The sequence below is a fragment of the Triturus cristatus genome, chromosome 10, assembly GCF_964204655.1.
Source record: "Triturus cristatus chromosome 10, aTriCri1.1, whole genome shotgun sequence".
NCBI classification, from domain to species: domain Eukaryota; kingdom Metazoa; phylum Chordata; class Amphibia; order Caudata; family Salamandridae; genus Triturus; species Triturus cristatus.
Genome location: NC_140593.1, coordinates 227423617 through 227446915, shown reverse-complemented (window position 1 = coordinate 227446915; position 23299 = coordinate 227423617). Strand labels below are relative to the sequence as shown.

General features: G+C 48.1%; 1 protein-coding gene across 2 annotated transcripts in view; it reads right to left on the bottom strand.

Annotated features, from left to right (window-relative positions):
* DYNC1I1 (dynein cytoplasmic 1 intermediate chain 1) overlaps positions 1-23299 on the bottom strand; it is a 1604297-nt gene that overhangs the window by 1281510 nt on the left and 299488 nt on the right. For both annotated transcript variants that reach the window (XM_085630867.1, XM_085630869.1), the window contains exon 6: positions 7818-7877. In XM_085630867.1, the coding sequence (XP_085486993.1) occupies positions 7818-7877 (60 nt within the window). The remainder of the gene's footprint in view (positions 1-7817; positions 7878-23299) is intronic.

Here is a 23299-nt window from a genome sequence, read left to right as displayed (position 1 = left end):
AATGAGGTGATAATCTCTGGACATCGGGGGTGCAGCTATCAATCCTCCACTAGTGCAGCAGGTGCTGTGACACCGGGCCCAGTGGTTTGAGGGACCTACTTCTCCCTCATGACGTCTATATAGTGCCACCCTCCTGGGAGCCAGAAAGACCCAATTTCCGTGTTAAATTCAAACTGGGGCCATATCATGAATGTGAGCCCTTTTTTAAGCTGATGCACTGTTGACAGTGCTTGCATTTAGTGCTCTCTACACATCATGCATTAACTTGGAGCACATACATTCAAGATACTGCCTTTGGCAACTACACGTTTTTGGGCTTCCAGGGCCATATCATGATGCCGTTCAATGTGGAGCACCGATACAGATGGGGGAGCTTAATTTACAAGAAACGTACACATTGCTGCATTAAAGCTGCGATGCGTCAGTTTACCTGAGCCTGTGGCAGAAAACCTTGCACCATCATAAATGTGATGTATTTACAATACGCCACCCCATGGCTCCGGGTTTTTTGATGTATTGCTGGAGTAGAGGGCTAAACCGACGCAATTCCAGCAATGTGTCACAATACAGAGGAGATGCGTCAATTTTCACTGACGCATCTCCTAATGGGCACCAATGTGTTAGAGCGTGAAGAGGTGACAAAGTCACCTTGCACTCAAACATATTGGTCTTGGATGCGATGCATACACGTGGGCATAGTGCCCACTTGCATGTGTGAGATCAGCACATAATGTCTGTGGCCCATTACTTTGTGACTTGATTACCATCAAGTCACTACAGCTGGTGTGGTCCCTTGGATACAGTCAATGTGTCATCCCTATGTCTGGGTTTAGCAGGCATATGGATTGTGACGTATTGGCAGCACAGCGGCAAAAAAGAAAAAGGTAAATACCACTGTGGCAGAACCTCTACTTTGCATAAACGAAAATCTAACTTGGTGCAACCGATTCCGATGCAGGTAAAAAAGGGATGCAATGGCGGCGCAAGGTGGCATAAGGGGCTTGTTAATAATCCTGCGGTGTTCATGTTTGTTTTTCCTGAAATTGCCCTGTCTGCAGTGCATACATGAACTCAGAAAATCTCCGATTTAGTGCCTGGGCTGCAGACAGCACAGCTCAGCAATACAGAGCAATAATTGCATTCTGTAAACTTTTTAGGTAAAATGGCTATGAAAAGTCCTGTAAAGAGTGCTATCAAAACACATCTGGATAACATTAAGTGAATAAATACTTTATAAATAACTCTAAAAATGGGGTAGAAGCAACAACTCTGCAACTAATTAGTAAAAACCAGTATTAGTGCCTTTTCTCGAATGTGTTCCTAGTAGGGATAAGAGATTGAGTCGATTCACCTCGGTGTGGGAGGCTGTGGTTCTGGAGTACAAATGATGCCCCACTTTTGGGGCCTCATGTAGGTAGCGAAATACCGGTCGGTAACGGCCGATTTTCGGTAAATATGCCGTTACCGACCGGTATTCAGACAAGTGAGATGTAGGAGTCCAAAAACCACTTTTCGGTAAATATGAAGCGGTAAATACCGATTCATAGTTACCGAATTCTAAAATACCGATTCATATTTACCGAATACATAATTAACGAATCGGTAAATATGAAGTGGTAAATATGAAGTGGTAAAAATGTAAAATGACATGTAGGAGCAGTCGGTAATTAAGAAATCCAGGAAAATCGGTAAATAAGAGTCGGTAATTAACACGGATTGAAAGCAGGTGGTAACCATCAACAATGCACATAAGCAATCCCAAAATGCAACAGCGTGGACAACATGGCTGCCATGTACGTCATTGCAAGGCGCCTACGTCTACAGGCAGCAGGACTGAGGGTGTGGCGACGGGAGGAACAAATCTACAGACAGCGCATCACACTATTACAGCTGACTGATGCAGAGATACATGAGAGGTACAGGCTACACCCCGAAACCATCATGGACCTGATAAGGGACCTGCACCCACTCCTGGACCAGCCAACAAGAAGGGCGCACGCCATACCACCACATGTGCAGGTGCTCTGCAGCCTACATCTACTGGCATCCGGCAGTTATCAGGTGGTGATAGCTGCGGTGGGTGGTGTATCCCAGAGTTGCCTGTCCCGTTTCTTCAGGAAGTTCCTGGATGCCATGATGCAGAGAATGCACCACTACATAAGCTTCCCAAACACACAGGCTGCACTGCAGAAAACAAAAACAGACTTTTATCACATGGCACAGTTCCCCCATGTCATCGGCTGTATTGATGGTACACACATCCCAATCTGTCCACCAGCTGATACAGAGCACATCTACAGGAACAGGAAGTCCACCCACTCCATCAATGTGCAGGTGATCTGTGATGCAGGGAACATCATCACAGATATTGTTGCAAAGTTTCCTGGGAGCACCCACGACTCTTACATCTTCCAGAATAGTGGGATCTACACACGACTGAGTGCCGGCGAATTCGGAGAGGGATACCTGCTGGGTAAGTAACAGTGACGCCCCTTGCAACCTGCAAATCAGAGTGTATAGAGGCATGTAACTGATGGTTCCCTTTTACTCATCCAGGCGACAGTGCATATGCATGCCGTTCATTCATCCTCACTCCCTACCTACACCCAGCAACCCAGAGTGAGAGACGATACAACGTGGCCCACAAAACAACACGCAATGTGGTGGAGCGCACGTTTGGACTACTGAAGAGCAGGTTCCGCTGCCTCCACAAGAGCGGAGGCGCACGCCAGTACAAACCCATCACCTGCTGCAAGATTATTGCCACTTGTGCAATGCTGCACAACCTTGCCACGAAAAAAGGTACAGATGTGGAACTAACATATTTTGAGGACAACGAGGATGAGTCAGGCCAGCCAGAGGGCAGCGCAGCTAGAGTGCCAACTGCAATCGATGGGAGAGAGAGACGGGCAGAGATCACATGCAACTATTTCTGAGTAAGTGAGGGGACACAGCGAGTTGTGAGAAGTCATGACGTAGTTTAATGTGGCACCACGCCATGAACACATGAACAGGCCAATCTGGCAATATACCATCTATACAAGGAGTATGTCCAGGGTTACGTCACCCAATGGGAAGTGGCTAAGCAGGGCCACATCAATGTTTGCGCATACGCGCTGCAGTGGTGGATTGCACGGCCTGTGCATCCTCACTAGAGCCAACCCCAAGCCGCCTGCTGCTCCTGCGTGCTTCGGGGACGGGGGGTGTGATGCTGCTGCTGGTGTCGATGCTCTCCGCAGCATCCCCTGCAGCAGTTGTCGACGCCTGACTAGTCAATAGCACCCCTAGTGCACTTGTCACCTGCACCATCCCCCGAGACAGGTCGCTGCAGCACTGTGTTAGGCCCTCCTGCATCGTCACAGAGCGCCGGCAAAGTAGGGAAGTCGCAGTTGCCAGACGGTTGAGTGCCCTGCTGGTAGTGTCCCTTCTCTGGCGTTCCCGGCGCCGTGCTTCGATGTCAGCATCTAATTTGCTGCACAACTGCTGGATTGACTGGGACATGTCCCGAATGCCCGCAGCCATGCCGCCAATGTTTGTGTCCATGTTGACTAAGCTTGTCTTCATCACCCGCATGTGCCTCTGGACTGACATAACTGCCTTTGATTGCAGGCGCTGTTGCTTCAACATTTGGCCCTCGAGCCCCAAGAAGACACCATGGCCGTCAGTGGGTGCTGGTGGACTCTGGACACGCGACCTGCGGCGCCCTCTTGCTCCCGTCTGTGCTGCCTGTGAGGTGTGGGGCACAGTGGGATGGCTCCCTTCCTGGTGCCCGGTGCGGTCTTCTGGGCCCATGCTGTCGTCTGACGAGGTGTCGAAGGCTCGTAGCCTGGCTGCTGGACGCCTCCTCATTCTCACACCTGCAAGCGGAGATGTGGCCGGTGATTCGAACATGAGTGGCGATGCTGGCTGTGGTTGTGGTGATGCTGGCTCTCGGTGAGGTGATGCTGGCTCTGTGTGCGGCGAGGCTGGCTGTGTTGGTGGTTCGGCTGCCAGTGGGCCTGCTCCCTGGTCTGAACTCGTGCTGGCTAGAGGTGATTTTTGTGGCCGGTGTGCCGTCTCCCCTGCAGCATGCCCTGTACTGCATGATGTCACATCTGTGGACAGAAAAACAACATTGGCTCAGTGTCCCCGAAGGGCTGCATTGCAAGCGTCACAATAAATCATTTCACATTCCAATCTGTCCTCTGTCTCCTTGTGCCTCGAGTGCGTGACATGCCTTGTTGCCCTGTGACATTTACGTCATGGTTAGTGTTGCCCTGACTACATCTCCCGGAATGCATTGCCTGTCTGCACTGACACGTGTGGACTGCAGTGTGATTCTCGTTTCACAATGGGGGATGTGGGATAGGGGTAGGGGAGGCTACATTGCTGTGCTTTCGTCTTACCTTGGTGTGTTGCGGCTCTGGCAGAGCTGTCGGCGTCCCCAAGACCCACGACGCTCTCTTGCTCGATTGTGGCCGCCACCAGCTCCTCCAGTTCGGTGAGGGCAGGTGCCCTGTTGGTTCCACCTCCGGTCTGGCTGGCCTCCTTCTGGATGTCGCCCATCTTCCTCTTGGTCACAATCCTCAGGTCATACCAGCGCTTTTTGAGGACCTCAATGTCCCTGTGGGTCACTCCCACAGCATTGACATGCGCCTGGATGGCCAGCCATATGTTGCGCTTTTCGGCCTCAGGCACTTGCAGGGATTGCCTCCCAAACAGCTTCTGGTGCTGCTTCACCACCTCCTCCACCAGCACCTGGAGTTCCTTGGGGCTGAATTTGAGCTTCCTCCTCCTTTCCAACTCCGTCTTTCTGTGTTCTCTGGCTGGACATGCTGTTCGTTTCCCGCTCGCACATGCAACTGCTCCCTGCCTCTCCTCTGCACTCCAAGCCTCTCCAGGGTCGGCTAATTATGTACACCTGCCTGGGTGTGGCCACGTCGGCTAATTGTGTACACCTGCCTGGGTGTGGGCAGTTCCTGGTTGGGTGGGCTGTCGTTGCACAGGATTAGCTGTTTCGTCAAGTCATGTGATGTTATTTACCGAATCCGTACATACCGATTCGGTATTTTCCGATTCGGTAGATACCACCTCGGTATTTTCCGAATCGGTAGATACCACCTCGGTATTTTCCGATTCGGTAATTATCACCTCGGTATTTACCGAATCGGTGAATTCCGATTCGTATTTACCGAATGTTACCGAATCGGTAACTGTTACAGAATTTTTACCTACATATAACTTACCGATTCTAATTTACCGATTCGGTACGGCTCGGTATTTAAGAACCGGTAAAATCTATTTACCTACATGAGGCCCTTGATGAGGAATTGAGCACGAAAAGGACATTGGTGCAGCGTTGCCAAGCTCAGGCGTTTCTCATTGTCAATCAGCTCCTCTGGGGTAACGCAAGACGTGGGTATAGAGGTGAGATGGGAAATTGATCATGACCTTATCAAACACTGGAATAATGACATCACCTTGCTCCATTTTCGTTTTCAGTGGGAATTCTTGGAAGGTTCTGTGCCCTTCACCTCTTCTACAGGCTACAGTGTGTGTTGTGCTCAACAATGTGTTAGAGGAAGAGGAAGTCACCCTCGTTGCCACAATGACATCAAAGATCAACCCCTGTCTGATGGTTATCCCATCAACAGACACCTATTTATGGGGGAGGGTCTAGGATAAGCGCAAAGTCTGCAAAAACCAACTCGTGTTCAAGTGCTTCGTTTACTTTCTTGTCCCTCTGGTGCTTTGATCACTGCTAAGGCTATGTGTAGCGAGGCAGGGTCAGGAGCTCCATAGAGGAAGCCAGTGGTAGAACCTGTTGTCTCCGATTACCCTACCTGACATGGATACTTGTGTTCTTTCTTCACCAACTTTGGACTCTTCTATGAAGCACACCTGGTGCCCAAATAATACCAAGGGGGGCACTAAATTGTAAGGCAGGAGGCCGCCATCGATAACAGATGCAACAGAGTTTCTCTGTACCGATTTTGGGGCACCTGTGGCTGCTGGCGAGACCACAGCAACTAGCAACCAAGTGAATGACATAAATACCGGGTGGTGAAGAACTGCATAGATCAGCCGTGGCTTAAAGACTGCCACGCGCAATCCGCTGCTCCACAGGATGGCAGGGGGACGAAGCAATGACACAGCAAAAGTAGCCTCAAATTGTGCACTAATCTTTTGCAAACACAATCAAATGTGGCATACTGACTTATCAGGTAATAGGGCGGTTCACAAAATAAGGTCCCTGGACGATATGCCTAATTAATATTCATTAGGTAGGTCACAATTTGCAACCACGTGTGACTGGCTACAAATACAGGCATGGTGGCTTGTAAGGTACAGCAGACCACCATCTCGGTGATTGTATTTGAAAAGAGATTTTTTTTTTTTTTTTTTTTTTTACACAGAAAGGAATCTGATCTGCTTTCAAAGAGTGAGAATTGGAAGTGGTCAGCTGAACCACTGCCTACTCCTCCTGAAGTTGCCACCCTAATTCCCAAGGTGGAAGGGGTCCAGAAGGGACACCTTCCTCTTTGAGAATCAGTTACCACCCTAACTTGGGAATCAGTGGGAATCAGTAACTCGTTAATGGTTTGCAGCTGGAATTGCAGTCGCAAATCATTAATTCATAGCATACTGAATCAGTATTTGGAAACACTGCTCAAAACATACCTTTTCCAATTGCGAATCGGTAAGGTAGGTAACCTCATTTTGAGATTTAGAAAATCTTTTCAGAATTGCATAATGGGATTAGTACATTTGAATACCGGATTTTACAGTCCAACACCATGGCCCTTATTCTCTTCAGTGTAATATGACAGAACAACTTTAGTAAGTACATTCTGATAATCGCTAGTAACTCATCTGAGCAGTACATAATCAGATAGGCAAGGAGTCTAAATAGAGGAAGGGGTAACACTGTGCTCAACCAATCAAACTTGTTTGGATTTTTCTGATGCTGAAAAAAATATATATATTTTAGACCTATGGCCCACAGCAATCTGGTACATATAGACACAGTATATAAATAGATGATAGGATTAATATTGGAGATATTTGTTACATATTGTCCATTGCAAGTCATACTTTATTTCAGCAGTTTTGATATCAAAGTTCTCAAAGATGCAACATAGCTCATAAAAAATGCATAATGTCAAAATATCAGTAGACGGTAAGACGCCTTCGTGGAAGCAGTCCTGCGGGCAACGCACACTCAGCAGTTTTACACACGCAAACTGCTCCATAGCATGGAAGGCCTAGAACAAGACAGGCTGTGCACTACAGGACAGCCAGAAGTGCTTAGAGGACATACATGGCAGGCGTGAACTGTATTTACTAGCAGCAGTTCCATAGCAAAACCACGAAGGATAAGTAGTGTGTACTTTTTTATCTTTGAGTTTTATATAGCGCGAACTAGATCCGAAGGTATCAGAACGCTTTACATGACCACTAGTTGCGGTACAGACGGATACATTGATACTTGTAAAAGGCATTTTATTAAATATTCAGCCCTTCAATATAATCAATCAATGTTTGATTCGAAACTACGGGCTTTGAAAATCAAAATGAAATGTTAGGAGTTGTCAAAAAGTAAATGCTAGAAATTCTAAAGTCCCCAAATATTAAAAGCTGAGTGGATGTTAGAATAAATACATACAGACTATAGGAGTACTGCAGAAAATAGCTAGTCTCAATGAAGATTTCTATTTTGTGCTGTCCAGCTACTTGTATTTAAGCCTGATCAGCAAATTCCTTTTACTCAGGCGAAGCAGACAACATTGGAAGGTGTCTCTCACAAAGCAAATCTCAAATGTTAGAAGTGTACATACCCGAGTTCTGAGTCCGAATGGAGTTGCAGCGCCGATGGGTCAGTGTCCCACTGGAGGGTCCTTTGATGACAAAGAGTAATGTAAAACAAAGGTAAAGCACATACGTAATGACAACATGTAAAATGGTTCAAGAAATGCAATCAGCACATCAAGTCAAATTTAATTATAAAAAAAACAATACAGCTCACAGCTCAATATAACAACGCAACTTTGTTGTACAATTTAAAAGTTTGAGTAAAAATATAACCAATTCAGTGGGAAAATAGGTAAAAAGGCTATAGCACATGCTCTCCTTAGATTGCACTTTCATATACACCTATCTATCAGTTTATGTATATGTAAGTGTGTGTGTATATATTTATTTTTCTTTACCTAAAAATAAAGTGCAGAGAAGGTTTCAAATTAAAAACATTGAAATTCACAGGGTATCGTATAGGATCACAATAAGTAACTCGCAGAGCGGCCATGCAAACCATCTCTCATAACTCTGCAGTAAACATGTCCTCACTTTTAATGTGACAGACATCATTACAAAAGCTACAAATAAGCTTTCATATTAAATTACAATTTACACTACACTTACAAATTAGATAGGGATGACTATAAATGTAATATTTATTGGTTTAAGTATGTGTTTGTACTTAATGACATTTTTCTTTTAGGTGTATGAAATGGTAGAAATACTGGGACTGATTCACTTTTGTGATATTTTACGATTACTTGCAATTCACCATAACTCTCATAACTCTGCAGTGATCATGTCCTCACTTTTAATGTGACAGACATCATTACAAAAGTTACAAATAAGCTTTCATATTAAATTACAATTTACACTACACTTACAAATAAGATAGGGATGACTATAAATGTAATATTTATTGGTTTAAGTATGTGTTTGTACTTAATGACATTTTTCTTTTAGGTGTATGAAATGGTAGAAATACTGGGACTGATTCACTTTTGTGATATTTTACGATTACTTGCAATTCACTATGCAATTTTACAAGCAATATCTTTCCGACTGCCTATCTTTTAATGTGCCGAATCTCCTCCACAAGTGTAGCGACTCCACAGTTGTAAAGATATTACCCGCAAAATTGCTTTGCTTATTGCAATCGTAAACTTACACACGTGTAATTTTACCTTTGTGAATCAGGCCGACAGTGCGGTCATAAGCATTGCATTTGGTGTGAGAGTTTTGACTTGCATAGCTGTTGTGCAAACTGTGAATTGTGGTCCTAACCATAAGCTTGTGAATTTCACTGGCTTCTTGGTTTTAATTTGAAACCATAACTGCACTGTAACTGTGTTTTTACTGTACATTTCTGAGGTTGTTTTTAAACATCAGAAAGCCATACATAATTCCGCTGTAACCTTTGCTTCTTTTTCAGAGAATGTGAAGTTTTTTTATGGTAGACCCAATCTCAAATAATGTTGCCACTAGTTAACACATCGGCTGTTAGCAAGTTGGCCTAGAGCAGAAATCTCAGTTTTCAGGCTGAACAATTGAAGGCAAAGTTAAAGCTGGGGCCAAAAATTATTTTATTTGCTAATATCTTTGGTGGTGTATCATGGACTAGTGTGAAATTTACTAGGATCTTAGCAAGTTTACCTCACACTGGTATATGGGGTTTATGCAAATCCATCAACATAAGACAGTTCGAGAGGATGCATAAAATGTTTTATCTGCTAATCTGCCCCTTCCACACGCAATGTGCACAGCTTTTAAACACGCGTACCACGGGTTGGGCTTCGGGCCAAGTCTGTAGCCTGGCCTAGTTCGCAGACTAAATTTTGGTACTGCAGTCTTGAAATGGACAACAGGGGCTAATGGGTGCTTTTATTTGTAAATGTAGATTAATGGAAAGTCTGAAAGCCAGGGTCTGAGTACTGTCCGCATGCTAATGGCCTAGCTTTCACTATGTGCTAACCCATTTAATCCCACTGACCCATTACTGGAATTCTGATTTCTTTAAAACTATTAAATGGATTTACTCCAGACCAAGCAGCCATACTTCCTCAATTAAAGGATTACTTACATTTCAAAAGTGATATAATTCCCATCAAGGTTTCTTTCTGTAGCATAGAGCATAGATTCCTAAACGAGTTAAAATGGGAACTTCTTTTTTTTTTTTTACCAACTCTAAGTGCAACCTCCTTGATCAATATATCACAAAAAAATTAAACATAAGTGTTTTCGAAGTGTTAATAGATCTGTGAAACTGCACCAAAGCTATTAGAAAATCAATGATCTTTAAATCCGTGCATGTAACTTTGCCAATGCACTGAGTTTAATGTACTAAGAGTCTGCCAAATTTCATGCAGATTCATGACAGAGCACCAAACATACTGGCACATGTAGTCATGTTTGCTTCCTCTTTAATCTTTGTCCATCCTTAAACAACAGCTGAAAAGCAGTGGCATATATGTCTTTGACTCATGATGAGCTCTCTGTGGGCAGAAATATTATATCCTAAATATTATTTGCAAAGATATTGTTCTACTGCGTGTACATTTTCTATTGATAAACTCTAATGGGACGGTGACATTCCGGTTCCACACCATTCTTTGCAATGGCATATTTAGTTGATCACATAACACAAAGTCTTATTTTTCTGTCCTGTGAATCCACACGCCTTACGTGTAATGTTTACAAAGAGAAGAGCTCGCGCATAGGATTGCATGCAGTGTGTGGCTCTCTGTAGTTCTGCTGGGTTTTTATTTCATTTTTTGGTAAATGTTTAATGTGAACGTGTATTTGCATGCAGAATGTTACATTATTCGAACGCGATGTGTTTTTAATCAGGGTTCGGGTCATTTGCACATAGCTCGGATCTGTGTAGCTGGTTCTTTCACCTACAACAGCTACTAACTAGTGTTCCAATTAATATTCCCGTTTCAAGCACCTCACACAACACCGAACAATTATACATAGGCTTTAGCCTTATTCCAGGGAGAATACAATTCAAAATCAGTTGACACTTTATTTTCCTTGAATTTTTATTTATTCTAACCATAACATTTAACATTCCCAGATTTTTCAAGCTCAATATATGTTAATTGTTGATGACAAAATGATATTACCCCATATATTGAGCATATAATAGGCGTCCAATCACTTTCTTAATAATCGCATAATCACATTTTTCTTCACTTCTTTATCAGCCATAATCCACTATTCCACACATCTCACCAGCCAACACATCTTTCCTGAAAACCAATGTATTGAGGCTTAAAGTCCTTTCAGTAGATTAGGACTATTAATTTGAACACTAGTTAGTAGAGGATGACACGCAATTGGTGTTCTCCTTTAAGAACACTCAGTGGAGGGGGAGGAGCCTAGCGCGCAACCAAGATGGCCGCGTAGGTGCGAGGCTCCCGAGGACCTCCGCGACCTCCTACGATTATCCTGAACATATCCTGTCCCAGATGAGGGGACTGTGTTGGTGAGCCTGAGCTGAGGTGGCACCCGTTTTCCGCTTCCAAATCGGACCTCGGACACCGGCTTGAGCACCGATCGAGGTTTGCGGCCTTCTCCTGCCGAACCCCGGATTTGCGCTGTGGGGCGATCCAGTGACAAAGTGAACAACAGCGGCGGGCAGGGCTTGGTGGCTCGCGTATCCCGCACTTTCACTTTCGCTTTCGCACCCCCCTTGCTGTCTCTGCGAGGTTGGGTCGCGGGGCTTTGTGTGTTGGTGTGGCCTCGCCGGAGACCCTGCCTGCCCGCCGGCTGTGATCCGCCCCGCAGATCTGAGGTGGCCCCCCCCCCGGAGCCCGTGGACCGGCTTGACTGCCCTTCACGACGTGGCTGGTGCGACCGGGAGATTGGGACCATGGCCACGAAACAAGATGGTGACCGTGCAAAGATAAAATCGACCCGGCGTGGCGCAGTCCATCAGTCCAACAGCATGGACCGATATACCCTCCAGAAGGGATCTCCCGAGGTGCCGCGCAGGTCCCCTGAGGGCCCTACTGATGCCCCCGATCTGCCCACGGATCTGACTCTGCGGGATGTCATGGGCGCCATCGCCGAAATGAAGGCCTCGGTGGGCCAGCGTTTCGATACACTGGCGCAGAAGATCGACTCGGTCCTCGTGGATGTTGGCCTGGTAAGGGCCGATCTCTCCAAGACCAACGACCGAGTCGATTCTTTGGCCCACACCGCATCGGGCCTTACGACAGATGTGGCGGCCCTACAAACGGAGGTGCGCCGGCTTGCTCGGGCGAGTGCGCTGATGGATCGCCGCCTGGAGGACTCCGAGAGTCGGGCCCGGAGGAACAACATTCGTATCATCGGGGTGCCTGAGGGACGTGAGGAGGCGGCGGCGGACCTTTTCGTGGAGGACCTGATTGTTACTCATCTCCAGCCACGGGGGCTGAGTAAATTCTTTGCTGTGGAGAGGGCCCACAGGGTTCCCGGGGGAAGGCCTAAGGTCGGAGCCGCTCCGAGACCTCTCATTGCCCGGATTTTTAATTTTCGGGACAGAGACGCTATCCTGCAATCCTCCAGACTACAGGGACCGATTAGACTTGACAATATGGACATTAATTTTTATCCTGATTTCACCCCAGCGGTCCAGAAGCAGAGACTGAGCTTCCTCGGTGTCAAACGCCGTCTCCGGGACCTAAACCTCAAATACGCCATGCTTTTCCAAGCTAAGCTGCGAGTGGAGGTGGATGGTCGCACGCACTTTTTTGATCGTCCCGAAGCGGCCGGGGACTGGCTGGATACTCTGTCTGGGGATCGGGATCGGGGGGGCGGGGGGGAGCGGCGGGGGGAGAGGGCTCGCCCGATCAGGACTGAGGGACTAATATTAGGCCTCGCTCGGGACAAAAATGATGCCACTTTTGACCATACGTCTGTTCGCTTAAGTTCCCCTCCTATGGAGGTTGTGTGGGGTTTCTTGGGGGTTCTCCCTCCTCCTCTGGGGGTCTAGTTAGTTTAACTATCTATGGGGCGACAGGCACACTGCACGTTGGGGGGGCTGTTTGGGCTCATGCAGGGGTGCAGGGAGGGGGGAGTTCTGTTGGGGTGGGTGGGCAGGGATGGGGTGTTGTTCGTTATTATCACAAGGCAAACTTATTTTTGTGTTGGTTCTAAGGTGCTCTCGGGGGGACGACTGATGGTTTCTGTGTATGATGGGGGGTAGGGAATTAACTTTGTTGTCTTGGAATGTTAATGGACTGGGGGACAGGATCAAACGAGGTGTGGTCCTGCAGTTCTTGAAGCGACTCTCGCCCGATGTAGTCTTTCTGCAGGAGACACACCTTATTGGCAATTCCTTCTGTGCCATGAATCGGCGTGGCTACCGCCTCGTGGCCCACTCGGGCTTCACGTCAGGCTCAAGGGGTGTGGGTATCATGGTAAAGAACTCGCTCCCGTTAGAAATTGATGAGGTGCTCCACGATGATAGGGGACGTTACACTGTCTTGGTGGGGAGAATGGAGGGCAAAGTGGTTGTCTTTGTGTCAGTGTACGTCCCACCGGGGCTGCAGTCGACCACCTTTGCAGACCTGGGGCGCCTCCTCCTTGGCCTTCCGGGGGGGCTTCTGGTGGTGGGGGGGGATTTCAATGCGGTGGTTTCTGGGACTGTGGATCGTCACCCCCCTAGGGACCTCCCCCGGGCACAGGCGTGGCTATCCGGCCTCTTGGACACACTGGGATTGGTGGACTGCTGGCGCTTAAAACATCCCACGCAGCTGCAGTACACTTTCCACTCGGGGGCCCATGGTAGTCTCTCCCGGCTTGATTATGTCCTTGTCCCGGCGGCCTATGTCGGGAGGGTGGGGGAGGTGCGCCATTTGGCACGGGGTATCTCGGACCACTCCCCGCTCCTGTTACATTTCGATGTCTTTCCGAGGGGTGAGGGCAGGGTGGTCCCAATCAATTCCTGGTACCTGCTCGACCCCACCATTCGCGCTAACTTGATTAAATCCCTCCAGCGATATTTTGATGAGAATGTGGGGTCAGTGCCTTCGGCTATCTCCCTGTGGGAGGCCTTCAAAACAGTACTCAGAGGGGAGGCCCTGTCCCTTATTTCCCACGCCCGTAAGCGCGAGCGGGAGGAGGTGACCCGGGTGGAGGCTGAAATAGCCGAGTTGGAGGGTAATCTAGAAGATGGGGTGACGGATGCTGCACTACATGTCCTCCAACTCAAGCAGGCGGCCTATAGGGCCCTCGTCACGGAGGCGGCCAGGGGCCTTAGTAGAGAGCAACAGGGGCGACTGTATGATGTGGGTGATAAGGCTGGTAAACTGATAGCGTGGTTGGATAAAAAGGAGAGAGCGAATCGTGTGGTCCCGCTGATTGAGAAAACGAATGGTGTGTGTGTAACTGAGCCAGAAGAAATTGTCTCCTGTTTCGCGGTTTATTTCCGCGAGGTGTATTCCCCGGTCTCTTCTTGCTCTGAAGAAGATTCCCGTGCCCTGCTCAGGGATATCGCGCTGCCGTCCCTTTCCGGGGAGGACAGGGTGTCGCTGGACGCCGCTCCCACCTCCGACGAAATCGCCCTCGTCATACGCTCGGTCGCTTCTGGCAAGGCCATGGGCCCGAATGGTATCCCTATCGAGTTGTATAAGTTGCGACCGGATACACTGGCGCCCCACCTCCGCGCAATGTTCCTTGCGGCCCACTCGCTGGGCTCCCTCCCGCTTGACCAACGTCTGGCTACAATCGTGGTGATCCACAAGGAGGGGAGACCTCGGGACCGGGTTACTTCCTATCGGCCTATCTCACTACTGAATGCGGAGCCCAAAATTCTCGCCAAGGTACTGGCTAATCGGCTGGTCGGGGTGGTGGGAGATCTTGTTCATCAGGACCAGTCCGGCTTTATTCCCCACCGCAACACAGCCCTTAACCTGCGGCGTTTGCATGGGGTGCTCGCGCGCGTCCCATTTATACGGGAACCGGCCATTTTGGCGTCCTTGGACGCCACCATGGCGTTTGATACGCTTGAGTGGCCATACATCTGGGCGATGCTTGCGAAGTTTGGATTTGGCCCAGGATTCATCAGCTGGGCCAAATTGTTGTATTCGGGCCCATTGGCGCAGGTGGTGGTGAACGGAAGGGTATCGGCCCCGTTTGAGCTGGGCCGGGGCACGCGACAGGGCTGTCCCTTATCGCCGCTTCTTTTTGCGCTTGCCTTGGAGCCCCTGGCGGAGTGGCTGCGGTGGGAGCCTTCCATCCGTGGTCTCCGTTGGACCCCCGAGTATGAGGACAGCGTATCTCTATACGCTGATGACATCCTTCTGTACCTAGCCTCCCCACGTAAATCACTTATAGTGCTGGTTGATGTTTTACACTCATTTGGTCGTAACTCTGGTCTCGTCATCAACTGGGCTAAATCGTGCGTGTATGTTCTCTCTGGGGAGGCTCCTATTCTCCCGCGGGGCTGTCCGATCCAGATCGCCCCGCAGGGATTTCGGTACCTGGGTGTCTTCATTACTCTGGACCCGGAGGCCCGGTATGAACGCAACCTGCTTCCCCCCCTCCAGCGCCTGCAGGTAGATGTCGCACGCTGGCGGCGCCTGTCGCTTTCGCCGCTCGGCCGGGCGGCATTGTTCAAGATGATGTCTCTGCCGCGTTTCCTGTATGCTTTGCAGAACACTATGGACTTAGTCCCGGCGCGCTACTTCCGTGAGGTGGAGAGTCTGCAACGCCGCCTGTTCTGGGACGGGCGGCCGCGTATTGCCCTGGCGAAGTTGACGCTCCCATGGTATGACGGGGGGATTGCCCTCCCGGATATTAAACGGTACTATTGGGCCTCCCAGCTCGCTGCAATTAACCATGGCCTATACGGGCCCGCCTTAAACCCGGCATTCGAAATGGACAAGATGCTCCTGCCAGGTGGCGACTACAATCGAGCGCTCTATTCTAGCGCGCCCGACGCTCGCCTGACGGGCCCCACGCGTGTCATGGTGCAAGTGTGGCACGCAGCCAATGCAGCTATGGGGTGGAAGGACCGTTTGACCCGGGCGTCACCACTATACGCGTCTGAGCGGTTAGGCTCTCTGTGGACCTCTAAGGGCTTTGAGAAGTGGGACATAATAGGTATCAGCAAAGTGGGGGATCTCTGGACGAGGGGAGGATTTAAAACGTTCGATATGCTGCAGACGGAATTTCAGTTGCAGGGCAGTGAATACTTTCGGTATTTGCAGGTCCGTCATGCGCTGGGCTCCGTCTTCTCGGACGTTGCCTCCATCCCAGAATATTCCCCCCTGGAGGATAGAATGCTGGATGGGCACGTCCCGGACAGCACGATCTCACTGATATACAAAAAGCTGATAAATGACCGCTCGGGCCTGTTGACTGCCCTTCGCGCGGCTTGGGTTGCCGATGGGCTGGAGTTGGACGACGAGGACTGGACCTCCGCGGTGGCCTCCCCGAAGGAGGTGGCCATACCGGCTCGCCTTCGCTCCGTCCAGCTCAAGATACTCCACAGGGTCTACATGACGGGGCCAAAGCTTCTGCGTATGGGCTATGCTGGAGATGGGTTGTGTAAGCGTGGGTGTGGTGCTTTGGGGACCTTTTTGCATATTTTGTGGGAGTGCCCGGAGGTGGAGGGGTTCTGGCGTGGTGTACATGAGGTGCTGCGACTGGTTACGCATGTGGCGCTGTTGCCTGAAGCGAGGAGATGCCTGTTGAATGTGTGGGAACCAACTGATTACTCGGCGCCGCAGACGTGGTGGGTGACTCTGGGATATATGATAGCCAAGCGTGATATTGCTCAACTGTGGGGATCCCAGAGGCCCCCGACGGTCTCGGCCTGGAAAGAACACATGGACTGGTGCATGTTTCGAGAAAAAGTGGTGTATGTGGCGAGGGGTAAGCCTGGGACATGGGTGAAAGTATGGGGCCCCTGGAACGCCTACCGCGGGGGTATCTGTGCACCACCGTTGCTGCCTGATACCTCGCCAGCCCCATCCCCCTAGCCGACTCGTTCCCCAGCTGCCGGGCATTGGGTTCCCCCAGTCCTCGCTCTGCTCTCTTCCCCCTCTTTAGACTTTTGTGGATAGTTGGGATCCCCCCTTTAGGGGAGCACGTGCTGCTATTTCCGATTGTAGGTTGCCTTGTGGGTGTGGTTTTTTTTGTTGTTCTTAATTTAAAATGAAACCGTATAGTGGGGTCTGGATGATGTGGCTTTTGACGTTGTTACCTCCTGAGCACGCTCCTCTGCAACGCCACGTGTTCCATAAATGTATGTCGTATGTTCCTGTCATTGCTAGCGGCCGGCCGGAAGGTTGTAGGCCCATACTTGTATACTCTTGAGACTTGTAATAAACGGTTTCAAAAAAAAAAAAAAAAAAAAGAACACTCAGTGGAGGCTTTTTCACAATTTTAAGGCATCCCTAAAAGACATCTTGGCATGGATGAAGAAGAACTGCCAGAAAGGATCACACAGGAGACACTATGGTGATACATCGGACAGTGGGAGCCGGGCAGCCTGGTCTTGTTCCGGTCTCAGCTAATGTAAGGAATCATTGGGATGGTACCAGTAATATGAGAAGTAACATTGCACAGCCAAAAAACAGTTGAAAATCTGGTTTCCCCAAACCACCCTTCATACGGAAGTGCAAGGACATCCCATTTAATTCTAGGATGGCGGCCCGCCCATATCAGGAGAAGCAGGAGGCTACCCAGTGTTGTAAAAAACCCATTGGTCAGGGGGATCGGTATGTTCATAAAGAAATATAAAAACAAGGTAAGACCATCATTTAATAATAGCTATGCGGCCCGCCATGGACAGTGTTAATTTAATCCAATGTTCAATTTCTGTAGTAAGCTGATCATTCACTGGGCCATAATTCAGTCAAATCACCATCTCCTTTTAGCGGGGTAGTGGGACACCCAATAATTTGGTGGAGTCTTCACAACAGGTCAAGGGATATTCCAAGGTACTGCATACTACGGATTCCATAAGAGGAAAGAGCTTCGACTTCTCCTGCACAAACAATAAAATGTAATTGATTTACATGGAAACCAAAAAGGGTCCACCGCAAAACCTCAGGCAATGGTGGAAACATTTCACTTGCAGCTGTCAGAAAAGTGGGTAGGGGCAATTATGAAAAGGAGAGGTGACAAGGGGTGCCCCTAGACACTGGCAACAGGTCTGTGATGTCATCATTGATGCACAATCGGGCTACAGGGCTGGAATATAATATAATCAGGTCAATAAATTCCTGTGGAAGACCCAACTTGAGCAGCTACACGTTCAAAAAGGGCCATTCTATGGAATCAAATGCCTTCGCAGCGTCCAGGAGTGCGACTGCAGCAAGGAGGTTGGGAGAGATATGGTTCAGGACAGCAAAGATGGTCTGGAGTTTGAGGGTAGTGGATCTACGTGGAACAAAGCCAGTTTGTATTTGCGAGATGATATGCACCATCAAAACTGCAAGGAGCATGGCAATCACTTTGGTTAGGATGTTACTGTCATGTTTGAGGAGAGAAAGTAGTCTATAGGAAATGTTGAGATTAGGGGCTTTATCGGGTTAACATAACTGATATTACAGCCTTTCCAAGAGTGGGAGGAAGGGAGTCAGTTTTGAGGGATTCTGCATAAACCTCTAGGAGGTGAGGGACAAGGATATGTTTGTAAGCTTTATAAAAACTGGCAGCTAGGCCATCCAGTCCTGGAGTCTTAGAGCCATCAAGCATGTTGATCGCCTAAATAATTTTCTTCAGTGGTGATGGGCGTTGCCAGAAATTGTTGCTGGCCATCCATCAGCCAGACCATTGGCACCTCAGAAAGGTAGTCTGAGATCCTCAAGGTATCTTCTACTGTGTGTGTTGTGTGTAACCACTGGTAGCAATGCAGAAACGTCTCTGTGATACTGTTGCTACTGACCAACATAGACTCATCGGCACTCAGGAGTTCAGCGACATGATTACTATGTGGCTTAGGGCGTGGTAGGCATGCAAGTGTATGTCCCGGTCGCTCACCTTTCATCTACATGCCAATGCATATTTCCCCAAGTAAGACAGTTGTTGCTCCGCAAGTTCTCGGAACTCAGCCAAAAGGACTGGACCTTCGGTGAAGGTGGGTGTTGAGCCCCTGTGCAACAGATTCAAAGACAATGCCAAGCAGTTTGAGTTCTATTCGGCCTAGATCAGCTCTGAGGCTTTTCAGTATCCCTGCATATTTAGCGATGCAGACACCACGCATGTAGGCCTTAAAGACTTCCCAAAGAGTAGCCTGCTTGTTGACCGATCCAGAGTTAAGGGAGTAGTATTCCGTAATGGAGTAATGTAGCTCAAAGCGAAAGATCATATTGTGGGATCTCCATTGTTGCAACTACCCTCCCACATACGGAATGTGCAAGACCATCTTAACCGGTGCATGGTAAGACAAGGTGCGGGGGAGATCTGTAACATCAGTCAGCCAGTAAGTCATGTCCCTGGTTATGAACCAGTAATCAATACAAGTCCAGACAGCATGTGCTGCAGAATAAAAGGTGTAGGCTGGGCTGTTAGCATTACGGGACCGCCGCGCCTCAGTCAAGTAGTAAGTGTCAACAATGTCCTGAAATGCACACAGCTTGTGAGCCTTGCCACTGATGTTTGAGCCAGTGGAGCCTATCGGGGGGTTATAAGTCATATTGAGATCGCCACGAAAGAGTATCAAAACGGCCTCCCGTCAGCCCATAAGAGCTGAAGGGTCATGGAAGAATGAGTCGAGATTGGGAGCGTAGACTTTAACTAAAAGGACAGACTTGCTAGCGAATGTACCGGACCTGAGTATGTATCTCTTTTCTCAATTGGCAAGATTAGTACAGCATGTAAAGGGGATAGGTTTGTGTATCGGGGTGCATTCTCTACAGGATATGAACTGAAATAGGCAAAGTATCGCTTATTTCCCCACATGGAAGCAAAAGTGCATGAAAGATGGATCTCTTGCAGGAACACCAGTTTAACACCATGGCAAGTCAGATAGGAAAGCACTTGTTTGCCCTTCTGCGGGTTAAGACCACATATTTTCCAGGAGATACAGGAGATCTCTGCCGCTAGGACCACTGGCTCCCCATCGAAAAGAAAGTAACCTTCAAACTGCTCACACATGCCTACAAAGCACTCCATAACACCAGACCCCAATACCTCAATTAAAATTTCCTTCCACGCCCCGAAGAGAAACCTCCGCTCCGCCGACCTTGCCGAAGTCACACGCATCCACAGAGCCAGAATGGGGGGTAGATTCTTCTCCTACATCGTGGCCAAGACCTGGAAAAAACTCCCCTTCTTCAGCATCAGATGAAGCCCTACCCTGCAAGTCTTCAGAAAAGACTGCAAGACCCGGCTCTTCGAATGACCTCGGAGCTGCCTGAACACCCCCTCCAGCACCTTGAGACCATTACGGGTGAGTAGTGCGCTCTATAAATCCATGATTGATTGATTTCTTTAGAGTGTTTTTGTTGTCTGAGAACTTGTATCTCGCCTCCTGCGCAGTGATCATAAAATCAGGAAATCGAGATGGAGGAGCCTTGATGTTGCAGGGGGTCCTGTTCATGAGCTAAGCGCAACACAGTATCCCCGTCTTTATTGTTCAAGTGGCGGGCTATGATTGGGTGAGGTGGTGCTGCGGGTGGTGGTCCGGTGTTGAGTGATCTGTGGGCTCTCCACAATAAGGTGTCGGTGAAAGCCTACCTGATAAAAAGTTTAGTGAGGAGACGTTCAACTAAGGTGTTGGGTCGGCCCATGTTCAATCCCCATGATACGTATATTATTCCGGCGGGATCGCGCCTTAGGGTCTTCATTCTTGGCCATTGTCACTGTTAGCAGTTTTTCCACTCTCTCCAGAAACTTAACATTGATGGCATAATCCCCCACTTTGGATATTCACCTCTCTGCACCAAAGTGACCAGCGAGGGATCTAAATCCAGCATGTAGTTTCACTATAATAGCTGCTGCGCCATCCTGGGGTGCCAACGCACTATCATCAGGTGGGCATACTTGGAGTCCGAGAGTTATTGTTGGCGCACCATGACTTTTGATTGACTGAAGGAAAGCTTTTTCTGTTTGGGATTGCCACATCCCATGGTGATGATGGGAGCCACAGGTAAGAAGACACTGTATGCAGAGGATAGCCGTTGATAGTAGGGCTGGCAAGATGCAGAGGACAGGAGATGTGAGTCCTGGAATATGGATTTGTAGGCATAAGGACAGAATTTCAGACTGAGTTTGGCAGGAGAGGCATACAAGCAGAAGCATAGTGCCTCAGTGTATATGGGGTTGCCTTAGAGGGTGGGAGCGTTCCACAGACCGATGGAGATGTCCATGCAGGGGGGGGGGTGGCCTCCGAACTCAGAGCGGCAAGCAGAGCACAGACAGCCCCCGACACATGCCAGGCAGTGGGAGAGTCACAGCAATTCAAAAAGTTGAATTCCAGTCAAAAACCAGTACCTCCTCTGGAATTAGATTCAGCAGTGGGCAAAAAGTTGACTTGTTTTTTAAGCCTTATGGTTCCTGTGATTGTTGGGATGGGTGGTTAAAAAAATAGGCTTTTAAATCGTATCTTTCAGCAGAATGCTAGAGCCTCTGCCTTTATTCGAGCAAAATCTATATGTTTCACGGGGACAAAACTAGCATTTAGTGCCACTTTACTAGGGACTTACAAGTAAATATGCCAATTGGGTATTAGCCAATGTTACTATGTTTAGAGTAGGAAGCACATGCACTTTATCACTGCTTAGTAGTGGTAAAGTGCACAGAGTCCTAAGGCCAACAAAAATGACTTCAGCAAAAAAAGTCAGAGGTGGAAGGCAAAAGGTTTGGGGATGACCCTACATAAAGGGCCAGGTATAACAGATATAATATGGTACATGAAAGGTAATTACGCCAAAGGATAAATACGAAACAAATAAAATAACGTGGGAAATTGATTTGGATGCTCCATGGGCACACTGGACTAAGACAGCAAAGTACATCCAAAAGGACTTTGTTTTTTACGAGGTGCTTTCCAAATAATAAAAAAAGATACATGTCCAATGTGATTGAATCCTTTCTGCTTTTCTAATAATTTTGACTTTTCACAATGGAATGCTGTTGCAAAGTTTGCTAAAGATCAAAGAGAGAAAGTGTAATTTGAAAAAAACAGTGCTATCACATTTGGTTGCATCTGTTTCCTCTCTATGTCCACTTTAAGAAAGTGCGTTAATAATTTGGGTGAATGTGATTCCACTACAAGGAAAAAGGACACAAACCTGTCAGTGTAAACACAATTTCAATCATTTACACCTGGCCACAGCCGCTAAAAAAGAGCAAAGCGCCAATCAGAAGTCACTGTCGGCACTGCACAGGAACGTGGGTATGATTTCAGTGTGGACACGATGGAATGAGTGTCAGATACACTAAGCAGGTTCATCCTAGTCAAAGATTTTGTCTTCTGGCATAGTCTCTGAACTGGAAGTCAAAATTCTTCCAGCGAGACAAGGTTGCAGGATGTATCTGGTGAAGTCTTTTCAAAGTCAGATAGCTGCTGGATGATGTCTCTAAGAAACCATAGTTTTTGGTGGGAAAAGCACACAGCGGCAGAAATTAAAATTTTTTGACCGCCACGGTCCACTCAGACATATATTTGAATCCTTCACCTGGTTAAGATTTCTACCCTCGGACTTAATAGTTTTTTGTGGAGCTCAAAATACTTCACCAGGGCAAGCCTGGAGCTGTACCCGACAAATCTCTCTTGAAATCAGCCACTGTTGCTGCAAGGTCCTGCTGAAGCACCAGAGGTCTTGGAAGTCCAAAAACCTTCTTAGTCACAACCTTTCAGAGTTTCTGGAGCAGCTGTCAGTCACTTCTAAGACTCCCAGGACCTCAGAGACCGCACTTATGGAAAAAGACGGACTCCAGAAGAGGCCATTAGTTGGGTCCAGTCCAGATCCAGTCGCAACTGGGCACCAAGCGCTTTAGGAAAAAGACTTCTTGCAGTTGGTTATGACTCTGTAACCACAGAGGAGTTCAGCCAACTGACCCTTAGAGTCCGCGTCTTAGTCCTGAAAACAAGGGAAGCAGGTCAAGCTCTTTGAATCTCCCTACAAGTCTCAGACCGAATGTCCAGTCCTCTTCTGTTCTTCCTCAGATCTAGAGTGTTCTGAGGAGCTCCTGGTGAGGTGCCAGCCTTTTAGGTTTCACTAGCCAGTAGGGGGGGGGGGGGGTACACCTGGACACACCCTAATTACTGAGAAAAGAGTTTGCAGGGGAAACCCTTCCCACTTTTGCAGTACATCTTGTTTTCCTTACTGCAAACTGACAGTGCATTATCTTGAGGCAAATTCAACATGGCAAACTCTTTCTGCCCCCAAATGGGAGCTTGTATGCCAGCCAGGTGTATGTTCAGAGAAATGAGCATTTCCCTCCTCCTCAGTTACACCAAACTGGTTCTAGAACCAGATTTAGCTCCCAATGAGCTGGTGCCAAATTAGCTTCAGAGGGCCTATTGAACAAAAAGCTTTTGTACAAGGTTAAAAGAAATATGTATATGAATTGGCAG